The sequence below is a fragment of the Vanrija pseudolonga genome, chromosome 3, assembly GCF_020906515.1.
Source record: "Vanrija pseudolonga chromosome 3, complete sequence".
Lineage (NCBI taxonomy): Eukaryota > Fungi > Basidiomycota > Tremellomycetes > Trichosporonales > Trichosporonaceae > Vanrija > Vanrija pseudolonga.
Window position 1 is genome coordinate 3,984,069 of NC_085851.1, and position 25,199 is coordinate 4,009,267.

A 25,199-nucleotide genomic window follows, 5' to 3' on the forward strand; every position below is an offset into this window, starting at 1 on the left:
CACCTCCGTCGGCGCGTGATTGGTCCGCGGGCGCGGTCCGTGCGAGGGAGGTCAGCTGCTGGCTGGCTCGTCTGGCGTGGGAAGCCGGTGGGCGTTGGGCGGCCGTGGCGGGGGGCGGGGGAACTCGCCGCCTCTGCCTGGTCGGTCAAGTCAATGCTTGGTAGTAGCTTGGTTGGTGACCTCGAATGGATGTATCGGTCAGTCAGTCAGTCAGTCAGTGCCTCGCAACCATACACCGCTCCAGTGTCAGTGTCCAACGCCAACATGGCGACGGCAGACGCAAAACCCTCCGCGGCGCCCAACGCACCCCCCGCCCAGCCCAGCTCCGGGGTGGCGTTACCCCCCTCCCCTCGCCCCGCGTCCGCGCTCAGAGTGTGTGACAGGTTACACACTCACTCGGCCTCGTCCGTCGCGCGAGCACGCGTGCCGCGCCCTGCCCGTGCTCTCCTGTCGATCTGGGTCGCTAGGGTGGTCTAGGGCGGCGGCGAGCTGGTCCACGTTACCGTTGACCGTGCAGCGGCGTGGACGCTGCTTCCGTGCCATGTGAGCCGGCTAACCGTGCAGCATCGCTCGGCGGGCCGCCTGAGTGGATCATCTCGACGAACATACCAACAGCGACAGCGGTACGGCCGCCGCGCCACTTTGTCTGCTCACTCCACAACAGCTCCTCGCGCGTCGAGGCAGTGCTGCCTGCTCATGGCGCCGATACTTCGACCCAGGTGTTCAGCAATGCCGGTTATCCTTTGCTCCACCTACGGCGCCACTCCGGGTACTGACTGTGCCATGCCTCGACGTCACTGGCAGCGGTGACAGCTTCGAGCCGCCCCTGCAGCAGTCACACGTTTCACAGACGGGCTGCTGGCCGCCGCTTCCGCTTGAGCGGGGCCGACTGCCAAAGGGGCCACAAGCCATAGCCGCCGTAGCCGCCGGGCGCTCGACCACAAGTCGCCTCTGCAGGCTCCCTGTTCCAGCCCCAGCCCCAGCACCAAGCCCACGTCTCAGCCAGCCTGTACTGCCCTCGTTAGATGGCACGGCCTGCTCTCTCTCTGTCTCAATTCACGCGCACCACACACACACCAGTACCTGACGCCGCGCGCCGAGGTGCCAAGGGCGCCACCTCGCTACGCGCTCCGGACGCGCCGAGCGCCGCGCGCGCGCCTGGTGGCGTTTCGCGAGTCGAGCAACTGGGCCGTGTGGGCGGGGTGGTGACTTTGGGCGTGCGCGACGGAGGCGCTTGCCGACGCGCGGACGCGTGGACGTGTTAGCGGTGAGTCGCTTGGTACGACTTGCGCCTTGGCTTGTCGCTCGCTCGGTCGGTGAGTTGCGACGTTGGCGTGGGCTGATACATCGACCCCCATACCTTGTGTCCGTCAGCCCTACTACGCCTTGTCACTCGTCGACGAGGTCGGCAGCACCTCGTTCTCGCTTGCCCAGCTACGATCGCTCATCACCGCCACATCTCGTCACTCTGCCACAGCTTAACGCTGCTTGCCCACTACTGGAATCAATCGCTCGCACCAACCTAACCTAACCTAAGCTTTCTCTGTTTCTAGATGTCGTGTCGTTGACTGGATTAGATTAGGCTCTGGCGGCCCACCTGATGATACAGGCATGACGTTGGGCGTGTCCTGACCCAGGCAGGGTGGATTTGGGGGGTGTTGCCAGTTTGGGCCACAGCGACCGCATTCGGATCGGCTTCAGCCAGCAGCATCAGCCTGTCGTCTCGTCTGCCTCGCCTCTCCTCTCCTCGCCCCAATTCGGTCGGCGCATGTCTGTCTCAACTGGCCTTGTGTCGGCGCTTGCCCCGCCGGCTCGGCATCCTTGGCCCATTCATCATCGCCCTTCTCGCTCGGATCCACCACTCTGGGGCGGTGACGGCACCAAAAAAGTACGGCCAGGCACGGCCGCGGGGCGGCGAAAAATAGGAAAAACAAAAAAGACTGACCAGATCAGCTTCGTCATACAGTTGCGAGTCGTGCATGCATGCATGCTTCGGCGTTGGCCGGAAACCGACCGCTGCAGCGGCGACGGCCGCGGAGGGCGCAGTCGACGCTCGCTCGCTCGCTCATATTCGTGCTTTCGGCGTACGCCGCGGTGCGGCGCCCGGCGGCGCCGTCGCCCAAAGGTGGAATGTTGAGTGGGAATGCTGCGACGACAAGGCGCTGGGTATTCGTTTGACAGTGGTGGCGCTGGATGTCTAAGACGGCGGTGACTCGCTCCTGTTTTTACTAGGGCCGTGCAGGGCGGCTTTGCCTGAGAGCCCGCTGCTGTGGGCTCGGCAGGCGGGGCGGTACTTGGCCACCACTTGGCAAAGCGGCTCTTTGCTTACCTTGCTCTTGCTGCGGTGGAATGGCCCCCCCCCTCGTTCCTTCAAGGTATGCAAGACCAAGCCCTATGGCTAGCCTGCATTACCCTAGTGGGGCTGGGGTGGTGGTCGGCCAATAACATGCCAGACATCCCATGCACACGACTGGTTACCCTTGCTAGTCGCGGATTGGTAACACACTACGCTGTAGCCTGCTTCCAGAAATCAAACTGGGCCCCCGGGGTATGTTAAATTTTGGGGACTAGCGGGGGTATATTGTTGCTAATTCCAGTTTGTAATGGGCGCAATGGGCCAATACAAAGTCGTTGCCGCCGCCGCGCCGGATGCTGCCGGTGGTAGCAGCAGTGGGTTTGTTGCCAGGGACGTGCCTGAAACTCCCTTTGGGCCAACAAGCTCCACTGCGATGCTGGCTGCCCCTGCGGCCCCCTTCCTTGCTTGCTTCCCTGCCTTCCTCCGTTGGCCCCCCCCGCCCACCCTTTGTTGCCCCTTTTGCCTCCTCTGCCCCTCCCCAACCAACCCACAGCGACCCCCTCCTCCCCTTCCCATTGCATTCATCATCGACGACAAGGCCCATATCAACTACTTTGTGTCTCATCCTCTCACACACTCACCACTCTCCACTCCCCGCTCTCCAACTTATACCTTCGTCGCCGCCGTCGTCGTCGTTGTTGACGTCGTCACTCGACTCCCCCCACCACCCACCACCACCTCCGCCACCCCGCCACCTACACACCACACACCATGTTCTAGTTACCGCCACTACCCAACGACCCCCCCTTCACCACTCAACAGCTTACGAGCTCACGACGATTCCCCCAACCCCCCCATACCCACCCTTTTACAGTCTCCTACTGCTGCTGCTCCTGCACAGCTAGAAGACTACTTCATACACACCCACTTTTGTTTTTCGCTTCACCATGACCCTCGCTCCGCCCAGCAACAACATTGACCACTTGGCGGTCTCGCCAATGTTGGCCGCAACCTACAACTCGGACCAGGCCCACTCGCCAGCGGTGGTCACTACGGCCCAGGCAGCCCGCGCCGGTGTGCGCGCTACGGCAATCACGCCGCAGCGTGCTACCACGCTCCCCTGCCCCATTGTCGAACCCCTCACGTTTGCAAAGGTGCCCGTGTTTGTGCCTTCTGCCCCTTCCTCTGTCGCACCTTGCTCCTCGATGCTGGTTTCAACCGACTCAGAGGCCTTCTCCGACTCGAATGACCACCACAGCGTCCTTTCGCGCTCGCCTTCCCTCCTCACTTCGCTCATTCAGAGCCAGTCGCGTCGTTCCATCTCGGGATCCGTGTCTGCCGGCCCTTCGACCTGCGCCTCGCCCTCCGCCCTGTCACCCCAGGCGACCGGCAACGGCAGCCAGTACAACTCGTTTTCCCGAGCGAGCGGCATCACCCACTCGCGCCCGATTCTCCGTCGCTGTAGCTCGGGCGCGAGCGGCGCAGAAGATTCCCATCGCCCTTCCAACGCCAGCAGCAAGGCCCACGCGCTCGCCCTCGAAGCCGTGCTCGAGTCTGTGCGTGAGCGCGAGCGCGACTCGTCGCCGGCGCGCGCGTCCGTGTCCCGTCGCCGCTCGTGCCTCAAGTTTGCAGTGACCTGCCCGCAAAAGAAGCCCGCCGCCGGGGCCGACACGACCTTGTCCAGTGTGGCGAGCTCGAGGAGGACCCCTCCAAAGTTTGCTTCGCCAAGGATTGCTTCGCCAGTTCCTGACGCTGCGACGCCCGAGTTCGACTCCGAGTCTGACGACGCGGGTTACCAGGAAGACTCTGAGGACGGGTTTGAGGACTCGGAAGAGGACGACGACGACGACGAGGATGACGACGACGAGTGCTTGACCCTCGCGGCGCAATCCCGTCGCGCGTGGTGTCCCATGTGGTCGCCTTTTGCCGATGCCCAGCCGCCCGCCCCGATCCTCACCACCACCCCCAAGCGTCGCCAGGTCTCGCTCGCTGCCGCCCATGTGCAGCACGATGCCTCGACCACGGATGACAATGCGGACGTGATCGAGGTTGTGCCCATCAACCCAGCGCGCAAGATCCGCATCAGAATCCGCGACGACGAGCGCGAGGTCAAGTCGTGCACAAGGCACTGCTCGCCTCCTCCGGCCAAGATCCTCGCTGGATCGTGTCGCCCTGCTCCTCCCGCTGCTCGCTCGCCCTCTGCTGCCGAGCTCTGCCGTCGCCGCTCTGGCGCCGACTGCACTCCTCGTGAGCGCCGTGAGCCTTCCCCCTCGCCCCTGCGCAAGCAGGGCTGGCGCTCAGATGACAGCGTCTTGCTTGCTCTGCGCGGTGCCTCCGGTGCCGGTGCGACAAGAAGGACACGCTCTCCTGCGCCTGCACGCTTCGTCGAGACATCGCACCTCCCTTCAGAGAGCGATGAGTCGAGGCCTGCCCTCAGCCGCAAGCCCAGCGAGGTCGCCCTCCGCCGCCGCTCGTCGGCCCCTGTCAAAATCGAGCAAGTTCATGCCCTCGCCACTGTCACCTCTACCGAGTGCCCCGTCAGCGGCCTGAGGAGCATGCTTCATGCCGCCTCCCGCGCAGCTGCCGTGGCGTGAGCCCCGCCTCGTCGCGCCTCGCCCCGCCCCCGCGCATTGTCGCTATAGCTTAATAATCCACCACGACCACCCACCACCACCACCATCATTAGTAGTAGCATGTGGGCCAGCCCCCCTGCCAGCATTGTTGTGACACTATGCATAGATCAACCAGCACGAGAGAAGTGGACAAGCGGGAGTCGATCAGTGTAGTGCCACGCCTCCAGCGCCGCAACAAGCTAGACTGGTTCCAGCCGTACCAACCGACAACAAAACACGGGCTGTCGACTCCACGGGGGCCACGTTTGAGGGTTGTTGCGGCCGCAGTGACATGTTTACAGCGCTACATGACTAGAGAACTCTGGGGTGGTGAGTTTAACGTGCGGAACGGCCAGCGTGAGGAGGCACAGCGTTTCACCACTCCCGCGGATCTGGGGGGTGGCAGACGGGGTTTGTGGTAGTGGTTCCTGGGCCAGTGGTGTGGGCGAGGCGTGGGCGGGGTGGAGTCGTGCGCTCTGTTCTTTCTTTCTTTCTTTCTGGACGCCGACGAACACCGCTGCTGCTGCTCAATGCACAGTACGTTATTCGCCCCCTGTTGGCCTTCGGACGCTCTTCGCTCCTCTCCATTCGCCGGGTCATCATTCGCCGTAGGCCGTCGAGCTACGACGACGTCGACGTCGGTGCGAACAGGCTTCCGGCAGGCCAGCGAACAGTCAGAATCTGATCCAGGCACGGTCACGCGCGTGGCTTCCACGTGCCACTCGCGTGGTAGTCAAAAGCGCCGAGCTTAAATCGCCCCCTCCGCTACCCTGCTAGCCTTTTCGACGGCACCAACAGTGCCACAGGGCAGGGGATGGTTGTTTCCTGAAGATCGATCTTCACATGTGATGAGGCCATGTAGCTGCTGCTGCTCGAGCATGGTAGTGAATGTACAGAGCAGCGGTACATGGCGCGATGCATCGGCTCTGAAGGGCGTACCTCTGAGGGTCTAGGTATGAAGCAAGTCGTGCTGCTAGCCAGCCGTAGCGGTCCAGCCCGTTGCCCGCGCCTCGTTGCCGCCGCCGCCACTTGACATTCCCTGTTGTCGTCGTCGTCGTCGTCGACGGCGGCATCGCTTTCGTTTCACGATTTCACACCACGAAACAAGTCTTCTCTTTGATTGTCACTCTGCTTCGTCCTCCTCTTCCTTTTTCTCTCGCTCGATACCTTGACCTCGCTCAACGACACTGCATAGACATAGACTCTTGGCTGAACAGCCACGCATCACGCACACGCACAAACACGCACAAACACGCTCTAGGCCGCTACTGCGCACCCGAGTAAACACGCCGACGGCTACTAGCCTCCTCCCGTTCTTCTTCACTTCTTTCTTCAACTCCAACACGCACAATGGTCAACGCGTACGCTACCGTCGTTGCGCGCCAGGCGCCCGGCGGAGGCAACAACAACGGCGGAAACAACAACGCTGGCGGCGGTAACGGCGCCGCGGCCTCCCCAACCCCCGCGCCCAACCCGCAGCAGTCGCAGTCGGCGTCGGCGTCGACCTCGTCGACCTCGTCCATCTCGATCCCCGACTCGGTGCCGGCCGGCGGCATCCTCATGATCGACCCGCCCAACACGGCCTCGCAGAGCTTCTACAAGATCCACCCTAGCGAGTATATCACGTTCAGGTGGAACCTGACGAGTTTGGTGTAAGTTGTCTCGGGCGCTGGCCGGCGCAGCCCCAATGCCCAGCCCGCCCAGTTGCTCACACGCCCAGCGTCACCCCCACATCCCTCACCGTCATCGCGTCGTGCGCGGCCAACGGCAACACGTACCCCGTCGGCCCGACCGACGGCACGCAAAACACGATCAAGGGCGACAGCACGCAGGTGGTGTGGAACCCGTACCAGTGGGCGCAGGTGCCCGGCCAGCCGGCGTTCGCGGTCGCGACGTACCAGCTCGAGATCTACGACGAGGGCGGACCCGGCGCGCGCGCGAGACCGGGTCGCTTTAGCCCGTACACGGGGACCAAGTTTGGCATGTACCTGCCGCAGTCGCCGGTGCCGCTTGACCGTGAGTAGAGCGAGCCTTCGAGCCCGCGAAGCGGGCGAGTTTGCGAGGGAGAGGGAGCCGGGCTAGCGGGGCAGAGCGTTGGGCCGATGACTCCACGCCACGCACCGCACCCCCTCCACCCGCTCATCGCATTACACACCCACTGACGCCCCCAGAATGGACCTGTACGACCTGCTCTGGCGCCATCAGGGCGCTCGGCGAGCCCGCCGGCCTGTCCATCTTCATGTCGCTCCTCATCGTCCTCATCACGACGTTTGGCATGCTGAGGCGCTAAGCTGCTGCTGCTCCCCAACTACATCCCCACCCAGGAGGTGACGGACTCTGCATTGACGACACCAACAACCACAACAACAACCCTTATGCCCTCATCTGTATATACGTAATGCCTCTGGCGATGGACACTTCCGAGCACCGCGCCCGCGAGCGAAGCGAGCGGGGTGAGGGGTGAGGGGCGCGGAAGGAGAGGGAGCAGAGGAGACGATGGCGGTGTGCTGACCAGTCGCTCACAGCCCCTCCGCCGTCGTTGCTCACGACTCTGACTGCCTGATCTGCCACCACGACCATCTCACCGACCCCTCACCAACCCCCCACCACCCCTAACCGCCTAATGTATCTGTGCATGCTATGACTGACTGACTATACGATGTCGCGATGTCCATGTGTCCACGTGCAGAGTCTCTCGCGCCTGTGCTGTGCTCTCGCCCCGCGCCCGGGCTCTTCTTTCTGTCTGTCTACCGCCTCCGGCCTACTACTGGCGGATATCGGGGAAACTAGGCACGCGGGCATACTGCACGACGTTATGTGCGGTCGTCGCGGGGGTGTCGACGACCTCTGGCGAGTCGTGCGCCGACACCGAGGCGAGCGAGTTGGGCGGCACGGCGCCAAGCACGCCGCGCAGCGCCGCGGCGCCCATGAACTCGGCCCTCAGCTCGGCGATGACGCCCCGCTCGGTGGCAGCATCGAGCGTGCCCTCGAGCGCGCGGACGAGGGCGACGAGCGGGCCCCACGCGCTGTCCAGTGCCGGGCTGGCAGCGAGGAAGAGGAGGCGCTGCGCGGGGGTGTACTCTGGCGCAGGGGGGACCGCGGCGGGGTGCACGTTGCCAGCGTTGACGACGGGGAGCGCGTCGGGCGCCGCCGTGGCGCTACGGCCCGGGCCGAGCAGGCTCCCGTCCCGCCCGACCAGGAGGCCGCTGGCGCTCGCAGCGTGCGGGCCTGCGCGGCGACAGGCCACGACGCTCGCGTACGCCTCGAGGCTGGACGCGAGGTGGTGCAGCGCCGTGCTGAGGTCGGGGTCGGAGAGGACGGGCAGCGAAAGGAGCGTCGCGAAGCCCGCCGACGTGTCGACGGCGGCGTCAGCCTCGGCGTGCGCAAGCGCAGTGAGCGGCAGCGTGGCGGTGCGCACGCGCGGCGTCGTCGTCGTCTCGCCTTCGGCGTCGTCGTCGCTGACCTCTGTCGCCGTCGCGAGCGGCGAGCCATAGCTCACGGCCCGCGGGCTGACGACCCGCGACCCGGCGCTGTCGGCGTCGGTATAGTCGCTCGCTTGGCTCGGCGCCGGCGCGGGCGGGGGCGGCGGCGTGGGGATCTCGCGGGCTGCCGTTGGGCGGGTGGAGAAGGGCCAGTCGGTGCTCACCAGGCGCGGGACGACGACGCCTGGTTTTGGCCCGGACGCGCGCCGGGTTGGCGGGGCTGGGGCGGGCGGGGGGCCGTCGGTGAAGATGTTGAGGTACTGCGAGCGAGCGAGCGCGCGTTAGCGCGCGAGGTCGCGAGTGAGGGGCCAAGCCGGCCTCACCGCTGCGCGGTTCGGCGGCGCACTTACGTTCGAGTTCAGCGCGGCCCGCGTCGCTGGGGTGGGAGCGTAGGGCATGGCGATAGGCTGGGGACGGTGTCGACAAGGAGGAGCTTGAGTCGCGCGCCGGCGTTACTGGAGAGCCTGTTGAGCAGGGGCAGGCGTGCGATACCGCTGTCGACGTTGAAGGCAATGTCTTTGAACGAGCGGTGGAGCCACAGGTTGCGGTCGTGGGACGGGACGTGGAGAAGGGGAGCGAAGATTAGTAGTGGCAGGAGGAGGTGTTGGGGCTGGGGCATGGGTTGGTGGGGCGGGCGGGCGGATGGCGGAGGGCGCACGGGGCTGTGCGCTGCGAGGGGGAACGAGTGTGTGTGGGCTGGTGAGAGCGAGCGATGGTGTGTGTGAGAGGAGAGCGAGACGTCGACGAGCTCGACGCCGCGCTGGTCGTCGCTGCCCGTCGCGCCGAGCTGGCCCGCGCTGACTACGGCCGCCGTCTTCGACACGCCGCCGTGGACATGGCGTGGAGGCGGGTCCGTGCGCGCTGACGCCCGCGCCGAGCGCACGGCCCCGCTCGGTGTTTCGCCTCGGCAATGTCTGGTGCTGCATAGGTGACGGAGACGACTAGATTCTATGTGTGCGGGCGCGAAGTGGGGTGTGTACGGACAGACAGTGTGGCACAGCACTGTGCCATGCCGCCACACAACTATTACCACGTAAGCACGGCAAAAGCGTACCGCTCCCTCGCGGCCGCAAACACGGCGATATAGCGCCGCACGCTCTGCTGCACGAACGACAGCTGGCGCGACGCCGTGTCCCGTGTATAGCCGGCAGCGAGGCGCGCGTCGACGTAGGTGGTGAGGACTGCGAGGGCGTATCTGGGGGAGCGAGCGCGTCAGCGCGAGCTCGCGCGGGGAAGGGGACGGCATGGCACAACTGCCGGTGCCACACCACGCCACACTCACTGCTCATTGTCACTTGCGAGGTCGGTGACTAGCGCATCGACTGTATCGTACGCCGTGACGAATGAACCGACCTGTGTCGTCAGCCAGTTATCACGACCACCACCGCGGCTCGGCGCTGCGCGCCTCGCCTCGCCGCGCCTGCTCACCTCATCGCGATACCGCGAAACGAGCGCACTGGTCGCCTGCGACGCGCCCCACGCATGGATGCGCTTCTCATCCCGCACCGCCAGCCGCGACCCCAGCGTGGTCGCAATGTCGCCGAGGCTGGCCCATGTACCGGCGAGTGCTGGGCTAGCGAAGAGGAACAAGAGCCGCTGGGCCGGCGTGAGGCCGGGCAAGGCTTCGACAGGCGCCGTGGCGGACACGTACGCCTCGAGCGCGGACGCGAGGTGGGCGCTGAACTGCCCAAGGGCGGGGTTGGACGTCAGCGCCAGCAGGGGGGCGAGGCCGGCCGCGTCGGCCTCGGCGGTGCCCGCGACGACGGCCAGGGGGTTCTTCGGGGGGACGGTGAGGTCGAATGACTCGAACGTGGGGGACGAGGGCGAAGGCGAGTCGAGGATGATGGATTCCGGCGCTGCTGGAGCCGCGGGGGCAGCAGCGGGGGCGGCGGCGCCAGACGCAAAGTGCCAGTTTGGACTCGGGCGCGCCGTCGTCGACACGACGGGGCGGAGCATGACTGCGAGGGGGTTCTGGGGGTGTGAGCGGGGCGCGGCTGGCTGCGCCGGAGGGGGCGAGGGACAGGGATACCTTTGTTGACGACATGGTGGGCTTGCGGGGCGGAGACAGCAGGTAGATGGCGACAAGCGACACAGCGATGACGACCTGTGGACTCGCGGCGAGGAGGAGTAGCGCTGGAAGGGCTGCCCGCTCGATGATATACCGACGCTCCGAGTCACGCATCATTCCGAGTGACAGTGATTGGCAGCAGTAGGAGCAGCAGCAGCTGCTGCTTGGACCACGGAGTGGCGTCCCCCTCGAGTGTCACTTTGTGGCGCGGTGGTGCGAGCCGGGTGACGGGCGACGGAGGGGGGAGGGGGGAGGTGCGTGCTGTGCCCATCGCATCGCACGCACGCTTCGTGCGCAAGGAAGCCAGGTGCAGCACCGTAACCGGTGTGTTGGGGAGAACACGACACCTTGGTTCGGAGACGCTTCGTTCGCACAGAGAGATGGGGCGACACGACACTTCGGACACGTTCGGCGCCACTCTGCTCGGGCCGGGCGCACGCCGCCACTGGCTGACGCCGTTCACGTCAACCACAGCAACAGTTTCAACAGCGCTCAGTCCGCTCCACCGCACGCTTGCTCGCTCGCCGGCTACGCCGGCTTGCTGTGCGCTGCGCGCTGCTGCTCGTACACGTGCCTACTAGATACATCAGAACAAAACTAGATTTTACGATTTTAAAGCAAACAAAACACTCTACACAATGGCCTCTTCTGGGACCTCGTGGACGCCGTTCAGGCCGAGCCCGTTGGCGCCCTTGGACACTTTTGGCAGCGCAGACTTGGTGACCACCGGCGAGACCGAGTTGCGGCGCACGTTGGGGTGCTCGCCGTCGGGGTGCGAGTGCATGTACGTCACGAGGTCGACCATGCGGTTCGAGAAGCCAAACTCGTTGTCGTACCACGCGATGATCTTGGCGGTGAACTCGTCGAGGATGACGCATGCGTCCTCGTCGATGATGGAGGACAGGGAGGAAGTGAGGTAGTCGGTGGACACGAGCTTCTCGTCGGAAACAGAAAGCACACCGCGCACGCCGCCGCGCGAGACGGGCGTGTCGGCCGCGTCGCGGAACGCCTGGATCAGCTCCTTCTTGCTGTTGAACGGGTGCGTCGTCTTGACGGTCAGGTCGACGAGCGAGACGTTGGTCACGGGCACGCGCACGCTGATGCCCTGGAACTTGCCTGCCAGCTGGGGGAGGACGCGGACGACGGCCTGCGCGGCGCCCGTGGACGCGGGGATGATGTTGCCCATTGCTGAGCGGCCGGAACGCAGGTCCTTGGTCGAGAAGCCGTCGAGCACCTTCTGCGAGGCCGTCGACGCGTGGATCGTCGTCATCATGCCGCTCTCGATGCCGAACGCGTTGTCGAGCACGGAAGCAAGCGGCGCGAGACAGTTGGTCGTGCAGGACGCGTTCGAGACCACGTCCTCGCCCGCATAGTCGCGGTGGTTGACGCCGTACACGAGGTTGTGCGCGTCCTTGGACGGCGCCGAGATGATGACCTTCTTGGCGTTCGCCTCGGTGATGTGCACGCTGGCCGAGGCGACAAGCGTCATCTTGCCCGTCGACTCCATGACGTACTCTGCGCCCGCCGAGGACCAGTCCAGGTTCTTCGGGTCGCGCTGCGAGAACAGGTGGATCAGGCGCCCGCGGTACAGCAGCGCCTGCGGGTTCGGGTTCTTGTCCGTCTTGGGCAGCATGTTGGGGTGGTCGGCCGGCGCGATGGTGACCTCTGCCTGGTTCGGCAGCGGGCCGTGCGTCGAGTCGTGCCGGATCGCGGTGAGCAGGTGCTCGAGGGTGGACGCAGTGTGGTTGATCGCCACGAGGCGGATGTCGTCGCGGAACAGGCAGATGCGGAAGAGGGCACGGCCTGGGGAAGCAAGCGTCAGTACTGCCAGGCTGGGGGAGAGGGGTGTGGCAGTGGCGGTGGGTGATGAAGTGAGGGCGAGGGTGATGGCGAGCTCCAGGCAGAGTCCATCGCCGCCACTCGCCACCACCATGCCACCATCGCACACCGCCCACCACGCCTCGACTCACCAATGCGGCCAAAGCCGTTGATACCGATGGTAGGAACAGAGGGGGTAGCGACACCGAGAGTCACTGCGGGGTCAGTCAGCTTGTGTGTCACCGCGCACCGGCTCGGCCCAGGCAGGCACGATCTATCGATCGATCGCCACTGCTTCTGCCAACTTCCCACTCACTGTTGTTGTCTTCTTGGTTGGGGTTACGGACCCTCCCCCCGCCCCAGCCTCCATCTTATATACACCTACACCAGCACCAACATGCGTACGTTCCCACTTCCACTGTTGTCTGCGCGGACGGCGCCGGCCGTCCGGCCAGCCCGCGACCGCCTCGACGCGACGAGACTGGAATGCGGGGTAGTCATGTCTCGTTCGGCTCTAGGTGGCCATCGAGTGCCAGTCAACGGGCGTTAGAGCGCCGCCGCTGTCGGCCGGGTAGCGCCGCCCATTCCCGGCCGGCCACGTGGGCGCACGTGGCCCCCCGAGTCGGCATAAGCTGGCATAAGGTGGGATAGGGGGTGCGGGGTAGCCGGGGTAACGAGCGTGCGGGGACGAGCACCCACATGTCCGACACGACCTGCGGGGTGGGTGGGTGCAACGTTTGTGGCCTCGGCGCGCACACGGGGAGGATTCCGAGCAAATCCCGAGGTGGGTGGGCCGTGCGGAGCGTGTGTTTCGGCGCGTCGGCGGAGCGTTGGCGGGGAAGGCGCGGCGTGCGGGGGCGGCGAAGGGCGGGCTAGGTTAGCGAGCCAGCGAGCGAGCTAGCGAGCGCACGCGCTGGCTAGAGGTGCTCGTAGGTGCGAGATGGGTGCGAAGGGCGATCAGCCTGTGCGCCGAGCAGCGCAGAGCCGAGCAGAGCACATGGTGACGACGCGGGGTGAAAAACTTTTAGCGGTCAATGTGTCAGTGGTCGCGCGCGGTGCATGCGGGGTAGTCGCGAGTGTTGCGGTGGAATCGACACCCCGAAGCGCCGTGCAGCTGTGCTCGCTGTCGACAAGGCGCTCGGTGTCGGTGGCGCGGGCGGGACATCAAGCGACAGCGACGGCGGGTGCGACGGCGGCTCACCAGCCAGTCACGTGCCGCCCCACCACCACACCGCCACCACTGAGATCCAAAATTATTTTCTATCACCACTCTCCACCCGTCGAGATAGGCAGATAATATAAGCAGATGGTCACGAGGCCGGGGAAAAGGGGATACGGGCCCGACGCGGCGAAGCATTTCTTGGAACTGGCCACAGGCCACCTCGGTGGGGGGCAGCGAAAACTCGCGGCGAGCGGCACCCAAGCCGCCCCCCCGGGCGCCGGCGCCACGTCGTCGTCGTCGTCTCTCCCCGCCGGGCGGGGCAGGCTGCGACACCCACGTCGCCTGGAGCACCGCGCCACGTTGTCATTCCGCGGCGCAGAGATAGTGCAGCAGTGCCCGAGTGCCCTTTTGCTATCTTGATCGATTGATATCTCAGCGTTGTTTGCAGGACGACGACCGCCCGACCCTCGCTGGAGGGCCGGCGCCGGGCCCGGCGCCCGGCGGGCGGCAGTGGCACTGCTCCGATTCCCAGCGCGCCGTCAGCCTTGGCACTCCGATCTAAGCGCCGGGTGATGCGGCATGCCTCGGCGTCGGGCGCTGGCCAGGCGCTGCTGTACTGCATGGTGCACTGCATGTCGATAATCGCGCACTATGAACTGTGGGCACCGATAGCGCCGGCGTCGTGGCCGGAGCGGAGAGGGCCTGATCTCCGCCGCTGCCAGGCGCCCGGCGGGCGGCACGGCAAGCCGGCACCCCCGCACCACCGGCACCCCCGGTATCTCGCACCCTTAGTCAAGCACAGAACGTACCTCGTGCGTGCTGCGCTGCGCGTCGCACGATCAGTGTTGCTGCTCGCCGACGGCGATCACGACAAACAAGATTTTGGGGGCACGCCGCGCCGCTTGCTACCGAGTAGAGCACCTGGCTCGACAGGGCGTCGTGCTGCTCGTCGTCGTCGTCGCAGTCTGCGGCATGGTCGCCGCATCGCCGACGCGAGCGCCCAACGTGGGGTGTACTTGCTTTGCTTTGCTTGGTTGTGCGCCTCACGACGGGCGAGAACTTGCCTCGGCTCGCGGAGTCAGCATGCCACGGTACGATGGATCTACTAGCGGCCATGCTGCCCTGTCTGCCTGCTATCACTCAGACACGGGCAGTCGACAGGGTTTGGCGTCGCGCTGGCGGCCAGGGAATCGCCAGTTGGCAGCTCGTGGCGGGTAGTACCAGCTGCTTTTTCCTGCCATCCGGCGGCCTAGATGGGACGATTGTGGACGATTGAGGGACGACGTGGGCCGGAATCCCCGGAGCAACCTCGGCCATACCGGAGGGCAGTCTGTCAACACAAGTAAACATTGTAGCACTCATTCCGGGCCAGTCGAAGAACACGGCACGCAACGACAGTGCCACCACGTTTTACTGCTCAAGCTGCTCGCATGACTGCCTTTCCTCTACGACGTTACGTCGTGTGGAGCAGGGAGCACGGGTCGTGTAGCAAGTGGTGGGCAGGCGATAACGACCAGCGTGGCATGACATCAGTCCAAGTGGAGCTAGCAGCAAAACAAACGAGCACAAGGGCGGGAAAGCCGAGGCAGGAGTGGTCGGCGCGGGGAGTTGGAGACCCTGGGGCGTGGCGGCAGTGGCCGTTGCTGATGTCATTTGGCCTCGCCGCCTGCCTGCCTCGAGTTTGCTATACAACAAATTACTCTAGCCGCTTGAATAGCAGCATGCTCCAGCCGGGCTACAATGGGGGGGGGGGGGTCAAGCCTTTTGCCCCGTAGACCTATAGCCGTCAATAGGTCCATTTAGAAAAGCGATCCATCATGTGGACGTCGTCGTCGAGTTGCTACTTGCCGTCGCCGACATCCCTGACAAATGTTGTTCCTTGGAGCTCGCGCCGTCGGGGGCCGAGAGTTTAACAGTGGCCCCCGCTCTGGCTGGCTGGCAGTGACTTCGACTTCTCTGCTTCAACGCCCAGCCGTCGGTCACTGACGGCATGCAAAGCCATGGCCGATTCGATGACGCTTGCGTGCAAACGGATGGATGGTATACAGTCAGTCCAGGTGCTGCTGCTGCTGCGGTGTTGGGGCTCGGCAAGACGTTGGCTTGGCTCGAAGAAGGGAAAAAACGAGGCAAACCCCCCCCCCGCCCCCCCCGAGGCCCCCTGACGATTATTATCGCGACCAAGAAGGCCGCAGTATTAAAGGCAAACAGGCGCCTCTCTTGGACACCCATCGTCTTCCCCCATCCTCTATAGACTGCCTGCGCCAGCTGCCAGACGCGCACGCACAACAGTAGTAAAGGTAACCCACCTCGCCCGTGACGGCACCCACCTAGGACGTTGGGATACGACACACACACACCTCCCAGCCCCTTATATTGTAAACAACCCCCCTCTGCCCCGCGCCCCCACCCCACCAAACCCCCCAAGCCATGTCGTTTGGCGCCTTCCCGTCCAACAACGACGGCACAGCGGCGTACGACGGCACCGGCCGCCGCCGCTCGTCGATCACCCAGTCGCCCGGCTCGCCGCTCGCGCGCAAGATCTCGATCGGGTTCCGCAGCCCCCGCGACGACGACTTTGAGGAGACCGAGGAGTACTTCACGCCGCAGGCTGAGCGCCGCGAGCAGGTCGTCGGCCTCGCCCGCCAGATCACGCGCCAGTCCATCACCCGCGAGCAGACCCGCAACACGCTCAACCGCACCACCACCAACACCAACGTCGAGCGCAAGGACCTGTTCGACTACGAGCCCGGAAGCGACCTCGACCCCTACTCTGACAACTTCAACGTCCAGAAGTGGACCCGCCGCCTTGTGCAGGCCAGCGGTGACCGCCCCTCCCGCTCGGCGGGTATCGCCTACCGCCATCTCAGCGTGCACGGCTTCGGCTCTGATGCTGGTGAGTGATGCTTCCTTCCTCCTTTGTTAGGTCGTGGGAGAAAGACGGGGACGAAGACGGCGACCGGGGTGTGATCGACGAGGGGTGGCAGGCAGGCAAGACCCGTGATACGGTCGTTGTTCTGGATCTGGTCTGTTAGGGCGGCTGTTGTCAAGCCCCGCAAGCCACTTGGCCTCTATTGGGGCCCAAGGGCCGTAGTAGCGCGCTATCACAACAATGGCTGCGGCGTTTCAATCCCCGACAGAGGGCATCTAGGGTGGGCAAACAAGCGAAAGGGAGAGGTTGATGGAGGGGAGGGGAGGGCCGGATGACGCAGTCCCATCGCGGGGGCGGACATGGCACCGCGCGATGTCGATAGCCCTGGTCTTGGCCACGCCAGTACATCCGGGGGAACAGCGACAGCCACAACGGGGACCGCGACGGTGATGATGGCGCCGACGATGCTTGTCTCGACGTGTGCACGGTCATTGTCATCAACCGTGACTGTTGTTGTTTGTCCTTGTTGTGGAGCCGGCTGTTTTTCTGATCAAAGCTCCACCCAATCCCCCCCCCCCCCCCCCCCTGACTCTATCACGCGCTACGGCGCCAATGGCTACATACCGGCCACATTGCCGCGGATGCCGTCATGTGTCACATCTCCCGCTACCACATAGACTTGCGTACACCCTTTAATCGAGCTAACACATCGATGCAGACTACCAGAAGACCGTCGGAAACATCCTTCTCTCGGGCTTGCAGACGGTGCGCGACCTGGTCACGGGCCGCAAGCGCAAGGTCCAAATCCTTGACAACATCGATGGTGTCCTCGACGCGGGAGAGATGCTCGTCGTCCTTGGCCCTCCCGGCTCGGGATGCACGACGCTCCTCAAGGCCATTGCGGGCGAGATGAACGGCATTTACCTCGACGACGAGGGCGAGATCAACTACCGCGGTATCACGCCCAAGCAGATGCACTCCCAGTTCCGTGGTGAGGCCATCTACACTGCCGAGGTGGACGTGCACTTCCCCAACCTTGTCGTTGGTGACACGCTCGAGTTTGCTGCCCGTGCCCGTGCACCCCGTCACCCGCCTCTCGGACTCAAGCACGACGAGTTTGCCCGTTCCATCAGGGACGTCATGATGTCCATCTTTGGCATCAGCCACACTATCAACACCAAGGTCGGAAACGACTTTATCCGTGGTGTCTCGGGTGGTGAACGCAAGCGTGTCTCGATTGCCGAGGCTGCCCTCGCCGGTGCCCCCCTCCAGTGCTGGGACAACTCGACCCGTGGTCTCGACGCTGCCAACGCCATCGAGTTTGTCAAGAACTTGCGCTCGGGTGCCGACCACTTTGGCACGACCTCGGTCGTCGCCATCTACCAGGCTCCCCAGGCCGCCTACGATGTCTTTGACAAGGTCTGTGTCCTCTACGAGGGCGAGCAGATCTACTTTGGTCCCACTACCGCCGCCAAGCAGTTCTTCGTCGACATGGGCTTCTTCTGCCCCGAGCAGCAAACCACCCCCGACTTCCTCACCTCGCTCACCGCCCCCGGCGAGCGTCGTGCCCGCGAGGGCTTTGAGACCAAGGTGCCCCAGACGCCCAAGGAGTTTGCCGCCCGCTGGCGCGAGTCGTCGACCTTTGCTGCCCTCACGCAGCAGATCACCGACTTTGACACCAAGTACCCCACCAACGGCGAGCACTACGACAAGTTCCTTGCCTCGCGTCGCGCGCAGCAGTCCAAGCACATCCGCCCCGGATCGCCCTACACGCTCAGCTACAATGGCCAGATCAATCTCTGTCTCCGCCGTGGCTTCCAGCGTCTCAAGGCCGACCCGTCGCTCACTTTTACTCAGCTCTTCGGTAACTCGATCATGGGTCTCATCATCTCGTCCGTCTTCTACAACCTCCAGCCCACGACCAACTCGTTCTACGCTCGCGGCTCTCTGCTCTTCTTTGCTGTCCTCATCAACGCCTTCGGTTCTGCCCTTGAGATTCTGACTCTTTACGCTCAGCGTAACATTGTCGAGAAGCACGCCCAGTATGCCTTCTACCACCCCTCGGCTGAAGCATTCGCATCAATGCTTACCGACATGCCCTACAAGATTCTCAACTGCATCGTCTTCAACCTCATCCTCTACTTCATGACCAACCTTCGTCGCGAGGCCGGACCCTTCTTCTACTTCCTGTTTGTGTCGTTCATCATGACACTTACCATGTCGATGCTCTTCCGTTCCATCGCCTCGCTCTCGCGCTCCCTCACCCAGGCTCTCGCTCCCGCCGCCGTCATCATTCTCGGTATCGTCATCTACGCTGGTTTCGCCCTCCCCGTGCCCTCGATGCACGGCTGGTCGCGCTGGATCAACTACATCAACCCTGTCGCTTACGGTTTCGAGTCGCTCATGGTCAACGAGTTCCACGGTCGCGAGTTCCAGTGTGACACGTTCACACCCGCTGGCCCCGGGTACCCCACCTCGGGTCTTGGCGTTGTTTGCTCGACTGTCGGCTCTGTTACTGGCTCGGCGACTGTCAACGGTGACACGTACATCAACACTGCCTACCAGTACTACCACTCGCACAAGTGGCGCAACGTCGGTATCATCTTCGGCTTCATGTTCGGCCTCCTCTTTGTCTACCTCGCCGCCACCGAGCTCATCAGCGCCGCCCGCTCCAAGGGTGAAATCCTCATCTACCCTCGTGGTCAGGTTCCCAAGGCCCTCAAGGACGGAAAGTCGGGTGACGAGGAGTCGGGTGCTGTCAAGGCTGGTGGCGCCAAGAAGGACGCTGGCGCCCATGATGTCGCCGACGGTATCATCCAGCGCCAGACCTCCATCTTCTCCTGGAAGGACGTCGTCTATGACATCAAGATCAAGGGCGAGCCCCGCCGTATTCTCGACCATGTTGACGGTTGGGTCAAGCCTGGTACCCTGACTGCTCTCATGGGTGTCTCTGGTGCCGGTAAGACTACTCTTCTCGATGTCCTCGCTACCCGTGTCACCATGGGTGTGGTCACTGGTGAAATGCTCGTCGACGGCTTCCCTCGTGACATCTCGTTCCAGCGCAAGACTGGTTATGTCCAGCAGCAGGATCTCCACCTCCAGACCTCGACTGTCCGTGAGGCTCTCCGCTTCTCTGCCGTCCTCCGCCAGCCCGCCGCCACCCCCCGCGCCGAGAAGTACGCCTACGTCGAGGAGGTCCTCAAGCTCCTCGAGATGGACGCCTACGCCGACGCCGTCGTCGGTGTCCCCGGTGAGGGTCTCAACGTTGAGCAGCGCAAGCGCCTCACCATTGGTGTTGAGCTTGTTGCCAAGCCTGCCCTCCTTCTCTTCCTCGACGAGCCTACCTCAGGTCTTGACTCGCAGACCTCGTGGAACATTCTTCAGCTCCTCCGCAAGCTTACCGCCAACGGCCAGGCCATTCTCTGCACCATCCACCAGCCCTCTGCCATGCTCTTCGAGCAATTCGACCGTCTCCTCTTCCTTGCCAAGGGTGGCCGCACCGTCTACTACGGCGAGGTCGGCAAGCAGTCGTCCATCCTAATCGACTACTTTGAGCGCACAGGTGCCCCCAAGTGCCCCAAGGGTGCCAACCCTGCCGAGTGGATGCTTGCTGCCATTGGTGCCGCCCCCGGTTCGCACTCCGACATTGACTGGCACGAGGCCTGGAAGGCGTCCCCCGAGCGTGTGGCCGTCCGCGAGGAGCTCGCTCGTCTCAAGGCTGAGGGCCAGGCCGCTGGCGACAAATCCAAGACCGGCGTCGACAAGGCTGCCTACTCCGAGTTTGCCGCGCCTTTCACTGTCCAGATGTTCGAGGTCATGCGCCGTGTCTTCCAGCAGTACTGGCGCACCCCGTCGTACATCTGGGCCAAGATTGCTCTCTGCACCGTCTCGGCTCTGTTCATCGGCTTCTCCTTCTTCAAGGCTCCCAACTCGCAGCAGGGACTCCAGAACCAGCTCTTCTCCGTCTTCATGATGTTCACCATCTTCGGCCAGCTCGTCCAGCAGATCATGCCCAACTTCGTCATTCAGCGTGCGCTGTACGAGGTCCGTGAGCGTCCCTCCAAGACTTACGGCTGGATTGTTTTCATCCTCTCCAACATTATTGTCGAGGTTCCGTGGTCGCTCTTCGTCGGCACCCTCTTCTTCTTCTGTTGGTACTACCCCATCGGCTACTACCGCAACGCTATCCCGACTCACGCTGTCCACGAGCGCGGTGCTCTCATGTGGCTCTTCATCGAGGTCTTCATGCTCTTCACTTCGACTTTCGCCACCATGATCGTCGCTGGTATCGAGCTTGCCGAGACGGCCGGTAACATTGCCAACCTCATGTTCTCGCTCTGCCTCGTCTTCTGCGGTGTCCTCGTCTCCGGCTCGGCCCTCCCCGGCTTCTGGAAGTTCATGTGGCGCGTGTCCCCCTTCACTTACTTTGTCGAGGGCATGCTTGGTACCGCTGTCGCCAACACCAACGTCGTCTGTGCCGACATTGAGTACGTTCACTTCCAGCCCCAAAACGGTGCTTCATGTGGCGCCTACATGGCCCCCTACATTGCGGCGGCTGGCGGCTACCTTCAGGACCCCAATGCCACGTCGGGATGCTCTTTCTGCCCCATCAAGGACACCAACGTCTTCCTCAGCGCCTTTGAGATCAAGTACTCGAACCGCTGGCGCGACTGGGGCTTCATCTGGGTCTACATTATTTTCAACGTTTGCGGTGCCATTGGTCTCTACTGGCTCGCCCGTGTTCCCAAGAAGAGCAAGCAGGCCCAGGAGAAGCAGGAGGACCTCGCTCCCGCCCCCAGCAACCTCGGCGGTGCTTCGCGCCAGGTCACCAAGACTGACGACGGACACAAGACCGGCATCTATGAGCCTACTACCAACGAGAAGGCTTACGGCAACAACTACAACACTGCTCCTGTCAACAGCAAGGTTGTTGACAACTCGGACTCGACCGTGGCCGGCAGCGACGGCTCGCCAAGCAGCGAGAAGCCTTCGGCGCTGCCTGTTAGCAACGATTACCGCTCTGCCGACGCCGACCACGACGTGACGCGTGTGCCTTCTGTCGACCACGGCGCGCCCGTGGCTGGTCAGACTGTCCACGTTCCGGCTGCTAGCCCAGCAGTCGCCGTTCCGGGTCACTACCCAACCACCCCCAACACCACAACCCCCACCACCACCACCCAATAAATAGACCGAGTTGGCTCCTGCTGCTCGAAACAGTATTGTCATCACATAATAGCGTTTAATAGCGTCTCATGCACCGTTGAACATTGAAGAGAGGGGGCGGGGCGGGGCATGGGCTGGATTGGGGTTAAACTGATTAACACGCGAGTCGATTTTGACATAAGACGAGTCGAGTCATGCAGTCGGGACACGGCTGTAGTAAGTATTGTTACATATGTATAGCAGAAGCTGGCGTCAGCGTGGGGCTTTCAGGAGCGACACACGGAACAACGAGTGAAATATTGCCTCGTGACTCGAGCCCACCCAGACCCAAATTATCTGTATACGCGACACAAGCGGGCCCAGGCATCAATATACGCCGCGGACAAGGCCTCGCAAGTAGGCAAGTCGTGGCGGGAGGGAGGAGGAGCCGGATACGTAGCACGGTCGCGGTCGAGTGGCGGGTGCCGTTTGCGTCGTCGGTCCATTTTGCCTTGTCGTCAGGGCTAATGCAGGTCTACTCCCACAACCCCAAGTGAGTACTTTCACACAACAATTGAGCACGGCAAGGGGAAACAACACAAGGGTGGAAGGAAGAAGTAGCAGGGCGAGGGTCGAGCACGAGTGGCGGGTTTGAGTTGGTTTGTCCAGCCCCCCTTCGTCGCTCTGTGTTGCGTTCCCCGACTCCCATCAGTCCCCATTATTGTCACGTACCGAGAGTGAAGTTCAAAGTACACTGCACACACGAGTCTCATGAAGCGGGGGCGATGTGGCGGAGCAAGCAGGTGCGAGGGAGAGGAGCCGAATAGCAAGCACTCGGCCGAGGCTTGAGTGGCATGCGGGCAGGGAGGCAGTGCGAGTCGTGTTCGTTCGATCGTTCCTTTGTCCCTCCCGGCCCTCAGTAAGTACCACGCAACACCTCCCCCACTCCCTCCCTCCCCCACGCGGATGGAGGAGTCGTGCAGGACGGAAGTGGAGCGGTCGGGCGGGGCGGGGTAATGGAGGCCGAACCAACCTCTGAGCGCAAGGTGTCGAGACCACTTCCATGTCGCTTTTGGCGATGCGGCGGCGCGACACTGCGTCTCTACTGTCTTGTCACATTTCGCTTTTCTTGATTCGTGGTTTAAGTCTCCTCTGAGTCTCTGGGAATTCTTGGCGGGGGCAATGTGAAAGACAGGCAGGCCCCGATATCGGGATGAGGCATCGAGCAGGCAGCCAGGATACCGACGTCGAGCGTGCCAGACGACGGACAAAATGGAGGAGCGTCGACCGCGCCTCGATACGAGGGTTGCAGTAGTAGAGAGATTGATAATCACCAGAGGCGAGAACAACAGCAAGAAAGAAAAGCAACGCTATGGTCGTGGCAACGGCCACGCAGCGCCACGCTCGACGAATCACACGCCCCGCGCGCGCCATGCCAAATCACCCCCTGTGCAGAGCCCGCGCCGCGCCACACGGCAACGTTGCTCTTTGATCGGGTGTGGCCGCTTGTCGCACTGCCACTGCCTCGCACCGGCGACTCCGGCAGCTAGTAGCTAGTAGCTAGTAGCTAGTAGCTTGTACTGCAGGAGCAGCCAAATAAAAAAAGTGCACACGCGCCGCCCACGGTGTGGTCACGACAACGGAAAGGAAACGGTGCATCGGAACGACTGGCTGCGTACAATGGCTGGCTGGCGCGAGGGCACAGCCTGCCTGCCCATACGTACAGGGCTGGGCGGCGCGACGGTCTATCCTGTCTGTCTGCGGGTGGCGGGGCGGGCCCAAGGGCGCGCACACACACCGGCCGGTTAAGCGGCGAATGGAGATACAGCACGGAGACCACTACCGCGGCCGCCGGCTCCGCAAGCTGCGCGCGTACGTGTCTGGGCTCTCGCCTACCAGCCGCTTGAACGTGCGCTGGAAGTGGAACTTGGACATGCCGACCTGTGCGCTCAGCGCCGCGAGGTTGGGCACGGGGAGTTTATTGTCGATGCAGTCGTTGAGGATGGCCTTGGCGTGCTCCACGGCCAGCACCTGGCGCGTCTCGCTCGCGCTCGCGAGGCAGTCGGGCAGGCACCGCCGGCACGCGCGGTAGCCCATGCCCATTGCCTCTGCTGGGGTGCGCGCAAAGTCGACATTGTTCTCTAGTGGCCTGCGGCTGGGGCACGTCGGGCGGCAGAAGATCTTGGTCGTGATCACGCAGTACACGAACGCGGCGTCCGCGGCCGGCTCGCGGGCCAGCACGGCGGCCCACTTGGCCGCGCGGGTGTCGTATGCGCTGACATCGGGCGAGAGCAGCGCAGACGTGAGGGGTGTTGCTGCGCCCGCGCTCGTCGTCGCGCTCGACGTCGTCGTAGTGGCTAGTGTCGAGCTGCTCAATGCTGGCGTGTCGAGTAGTGGTGGGAGCGTCGAAAAGTCCAGGTCCCACGGTAGTGTCGGCAGCGACAATGGCAATGGCAGGCTGCTCATCGGCTGCGACGACGGCCCGGCGATAGGCAATGCATTCTGCGCTGCAAAGTCGGCGAGCGTCTCGCAGCGGGGGTAGGTTGTGACTATGCGGGCGTGAGCGGCGCCGTCGTACCAGGGGAAGCGGAGCCTACTCACAGTCGGGGATGGAGGCGAACACGGAAGCGAGGAGCGCGTCGACGTCGGTGGTTGTGTCGGTGGTAGGTGGTGGGGTCTGCGAGCCATCGTTGCTCTGCTGCTGCTGCATCGTGCTCGCGAACCACGCGCAGCTGAGGTCAAACGGCGCAACGAAAGAGGCAGTGGCGGTCGACATGGACAAAAGGGTGTTAGCGCATGGTGTTGTTGTCGCGCGGCGAGTTATAAGCGCGTGGAGAGAGAGTGGTTGACGTCACGAGCGAAATCACGACTCGTGTTGCTTTTAATGTCCTGGCTGGGCCGCGCCGCCGCAGAGTGCCACAAATCGACCCACCCACGCCCGCACCCACCACACCCACTCTACACCCGGCGGGTGACCCGCACCGCACTCGGCGCCGGAGCCATACCCGAGCAGCACGAGTTATCGCCCTGCCTCCACCTTTTTGTCGCTCGCTTCCGCCCCGGGATGCCATTATCTGACCTTTTCGGCTGCGTCGTGTGCCGTCGTTGGAAAATCGTGCGGGCCAAGCCTTGTGCCGCCGCACACGTGAACGGGTTCGTGATCGGCACAGGCCAGCCTGCCTGCCTGCTAATGCTAGCCAGGTCCCACGGCCAGGCCAGGGGCTGGTGGGAACCTTGCAGACGACCCGAACAGTGGTGCGAGACGACTCGAGTCGCGCGCGCCCGAGTCGCGAGTCTCGGAACTGTCCATGCCCCCATGCCCCCCTCGTGCCCTCGCGGCGGAGATGCAGCGGCACTTGCATAGCACGACAGGGACATCCATGCGGCACTGGCGCTGGCTTCGGCGACGACCGGGCCGGCTTCTTTATTCGTGTAGCACATCAAGTGGAGGTGTTCCACTCGTCGCCCTGCCATAATTGATGAAGACTAGAAAAGTATTGGTGAAACATGGCAAAGTAATTGGTGAAGACGTTAATTGGTGAAGAAACTAATTGGTGAAGATCATAATTGGTGAACCAAACAATTTCCGATAACCGCCGGCGATAAACGCCGGGACAGGTCAGGTCCCCTCTACCTCGCTCTACGCTCTACGACGGCTCGCTTCGGCTGTCTCCTCGGCAGAGGCTAAATCGCGACATACATGCCGCACGCTGCACGTCAGCTGATGATCATGGCCACGAGTAGTGGCGT

The 25,199-nt window shown here is 63.5% G+C and overlaps 6 protein-coding genes across 6 annotated transcripts; 3 read left to right on the forward strand and 3 right to left on the reverse strand.

The window, feature by feature from the left end:
• Window positions 1–3,243: 3,243 nt before the first annotated feature.
• Window positions 3,244–4,890, forward strand: LOC62_03G005098 (uncharacterized protein; the record flags this gene model as incomplete). Its single annotated transcript, XM_062771624.1, has 1 exon — window positions 3,244–4,890. One exon carries the CDS (start codon window positions 3,244–3,246, stop codon window positions 4,888–4,890), a length of 1,647 nt encoding a protein of 548 aa, XP_062627608.1.
• Window positions 4,891–5,978: 1,088 nt separating this feature from the next.
• Window positions 5,979–7,403, forward strand: LOC62_03G005099 (uncharacterized protein). Its single transcript, XM_062771625.1, has 3 exons — window positions 5,979–6,560; window positions 6,629–6,924; window positions 7,080–7,403. Exons 1-3 carry the CDS (start codon window positions 6,259–6,261, stop codon window positions 7,196–7,198), a joined length of 717 nt encoding a protein of 238 aa, XP_062627609.1. The 5' UTR covers window positions 5,979–6,258; the 3' UTR covers window positions 7,199–7,403.
• A 2,013-nt stretch (window positions 7,404–9,416) lies between these two features.
• LOC62_03G005100 (uncharacterized protein) lies at window positions 9,417–10,346 on the reverse strand (the record flags this gene model as incomplete). The annotated part of the gene is made up of 2 exons (XM_062771626.1): window positions 9,417–9,585; window positions 9,673–10,346. The coding sequence occupies 2 exons, from the start codon at window positions 10,344–10,346 to the stop codon at window positions 9,417–9,419; spliced, it is 843 nt and encodes a 280-aa protein (XP_062627610.1).
• Window positions 10,347–11,032: 686 nt separating this feature from the next.
• Window positions 11,033–12,777, reverse strand: GAPC (Glyceraldehyde-3-phosphate dehydrogenase, cytosolic; the record flags this gene model as incomplete). The annotated part of the gene is made up of 3 exons (XM_062771627.1): window positions 11,033–12,261; window positions 12,429–12,491; window positions 12,690–12,777. 3 exons carry the CDS (start codon window positions 12,775–12,777, stop codon window positions 11,090–11,092), a joined length of 1,323 nt encoding a protein of 440 aa, XP_062627611.1. The 3' UTR covers window positions 11,033–11,089.
• Window positions 12,778–15,664: 2,887 nt separating this feature from the next.
• Window positions 15,665–21,583, forward strand: ZRA1 (ZEB2-regulated ABC transporter 1). Its single transcript, XM_062771628.1, has 2 exons — window positions 15,665–16,331; window positions 17,026–21,583. The coding sequence occupies exons 1-2, from the start codon at window positions 15,866–15,868 to the stop codon at window positions 21,489–21,491; spliced, it is 4,932 nt and encodes a 1,643-aa protein (XP_062627612.1). The 5' UTR covers window positions 15,665–15,865; the 3' UTR covers window positions 21,492–21,583.
• Window positions 21,584–23,098: 1,515 nt separating this feature from the next.
• ada_0 (Bifunctional transcriptional activator/DNA repair enzyme Ada) lies at window positions 23,099–24,287 on the reverse strand. Its single transcript, XM_062771629.1, has 2 exons — window positions 24,051–24,287; window positions 23,099–23,998 (listed from the first exon to the last, which is right to left on the reverse strand). The coding sequence occupies exons 1-2, from the start codon at window positions 24,223–24,225 to the stop codon at window positions 23,289–23,291; spliced, it is 885 nt and encodes a 294-aa protein (XP_062627613.1). The 5' UTR covers window positions 24,226–24,287; the 3' UTR covers window positions 23,099–23,288.
• Window positions 24,288–25,199: the final 912 nt, after the last annotated feature.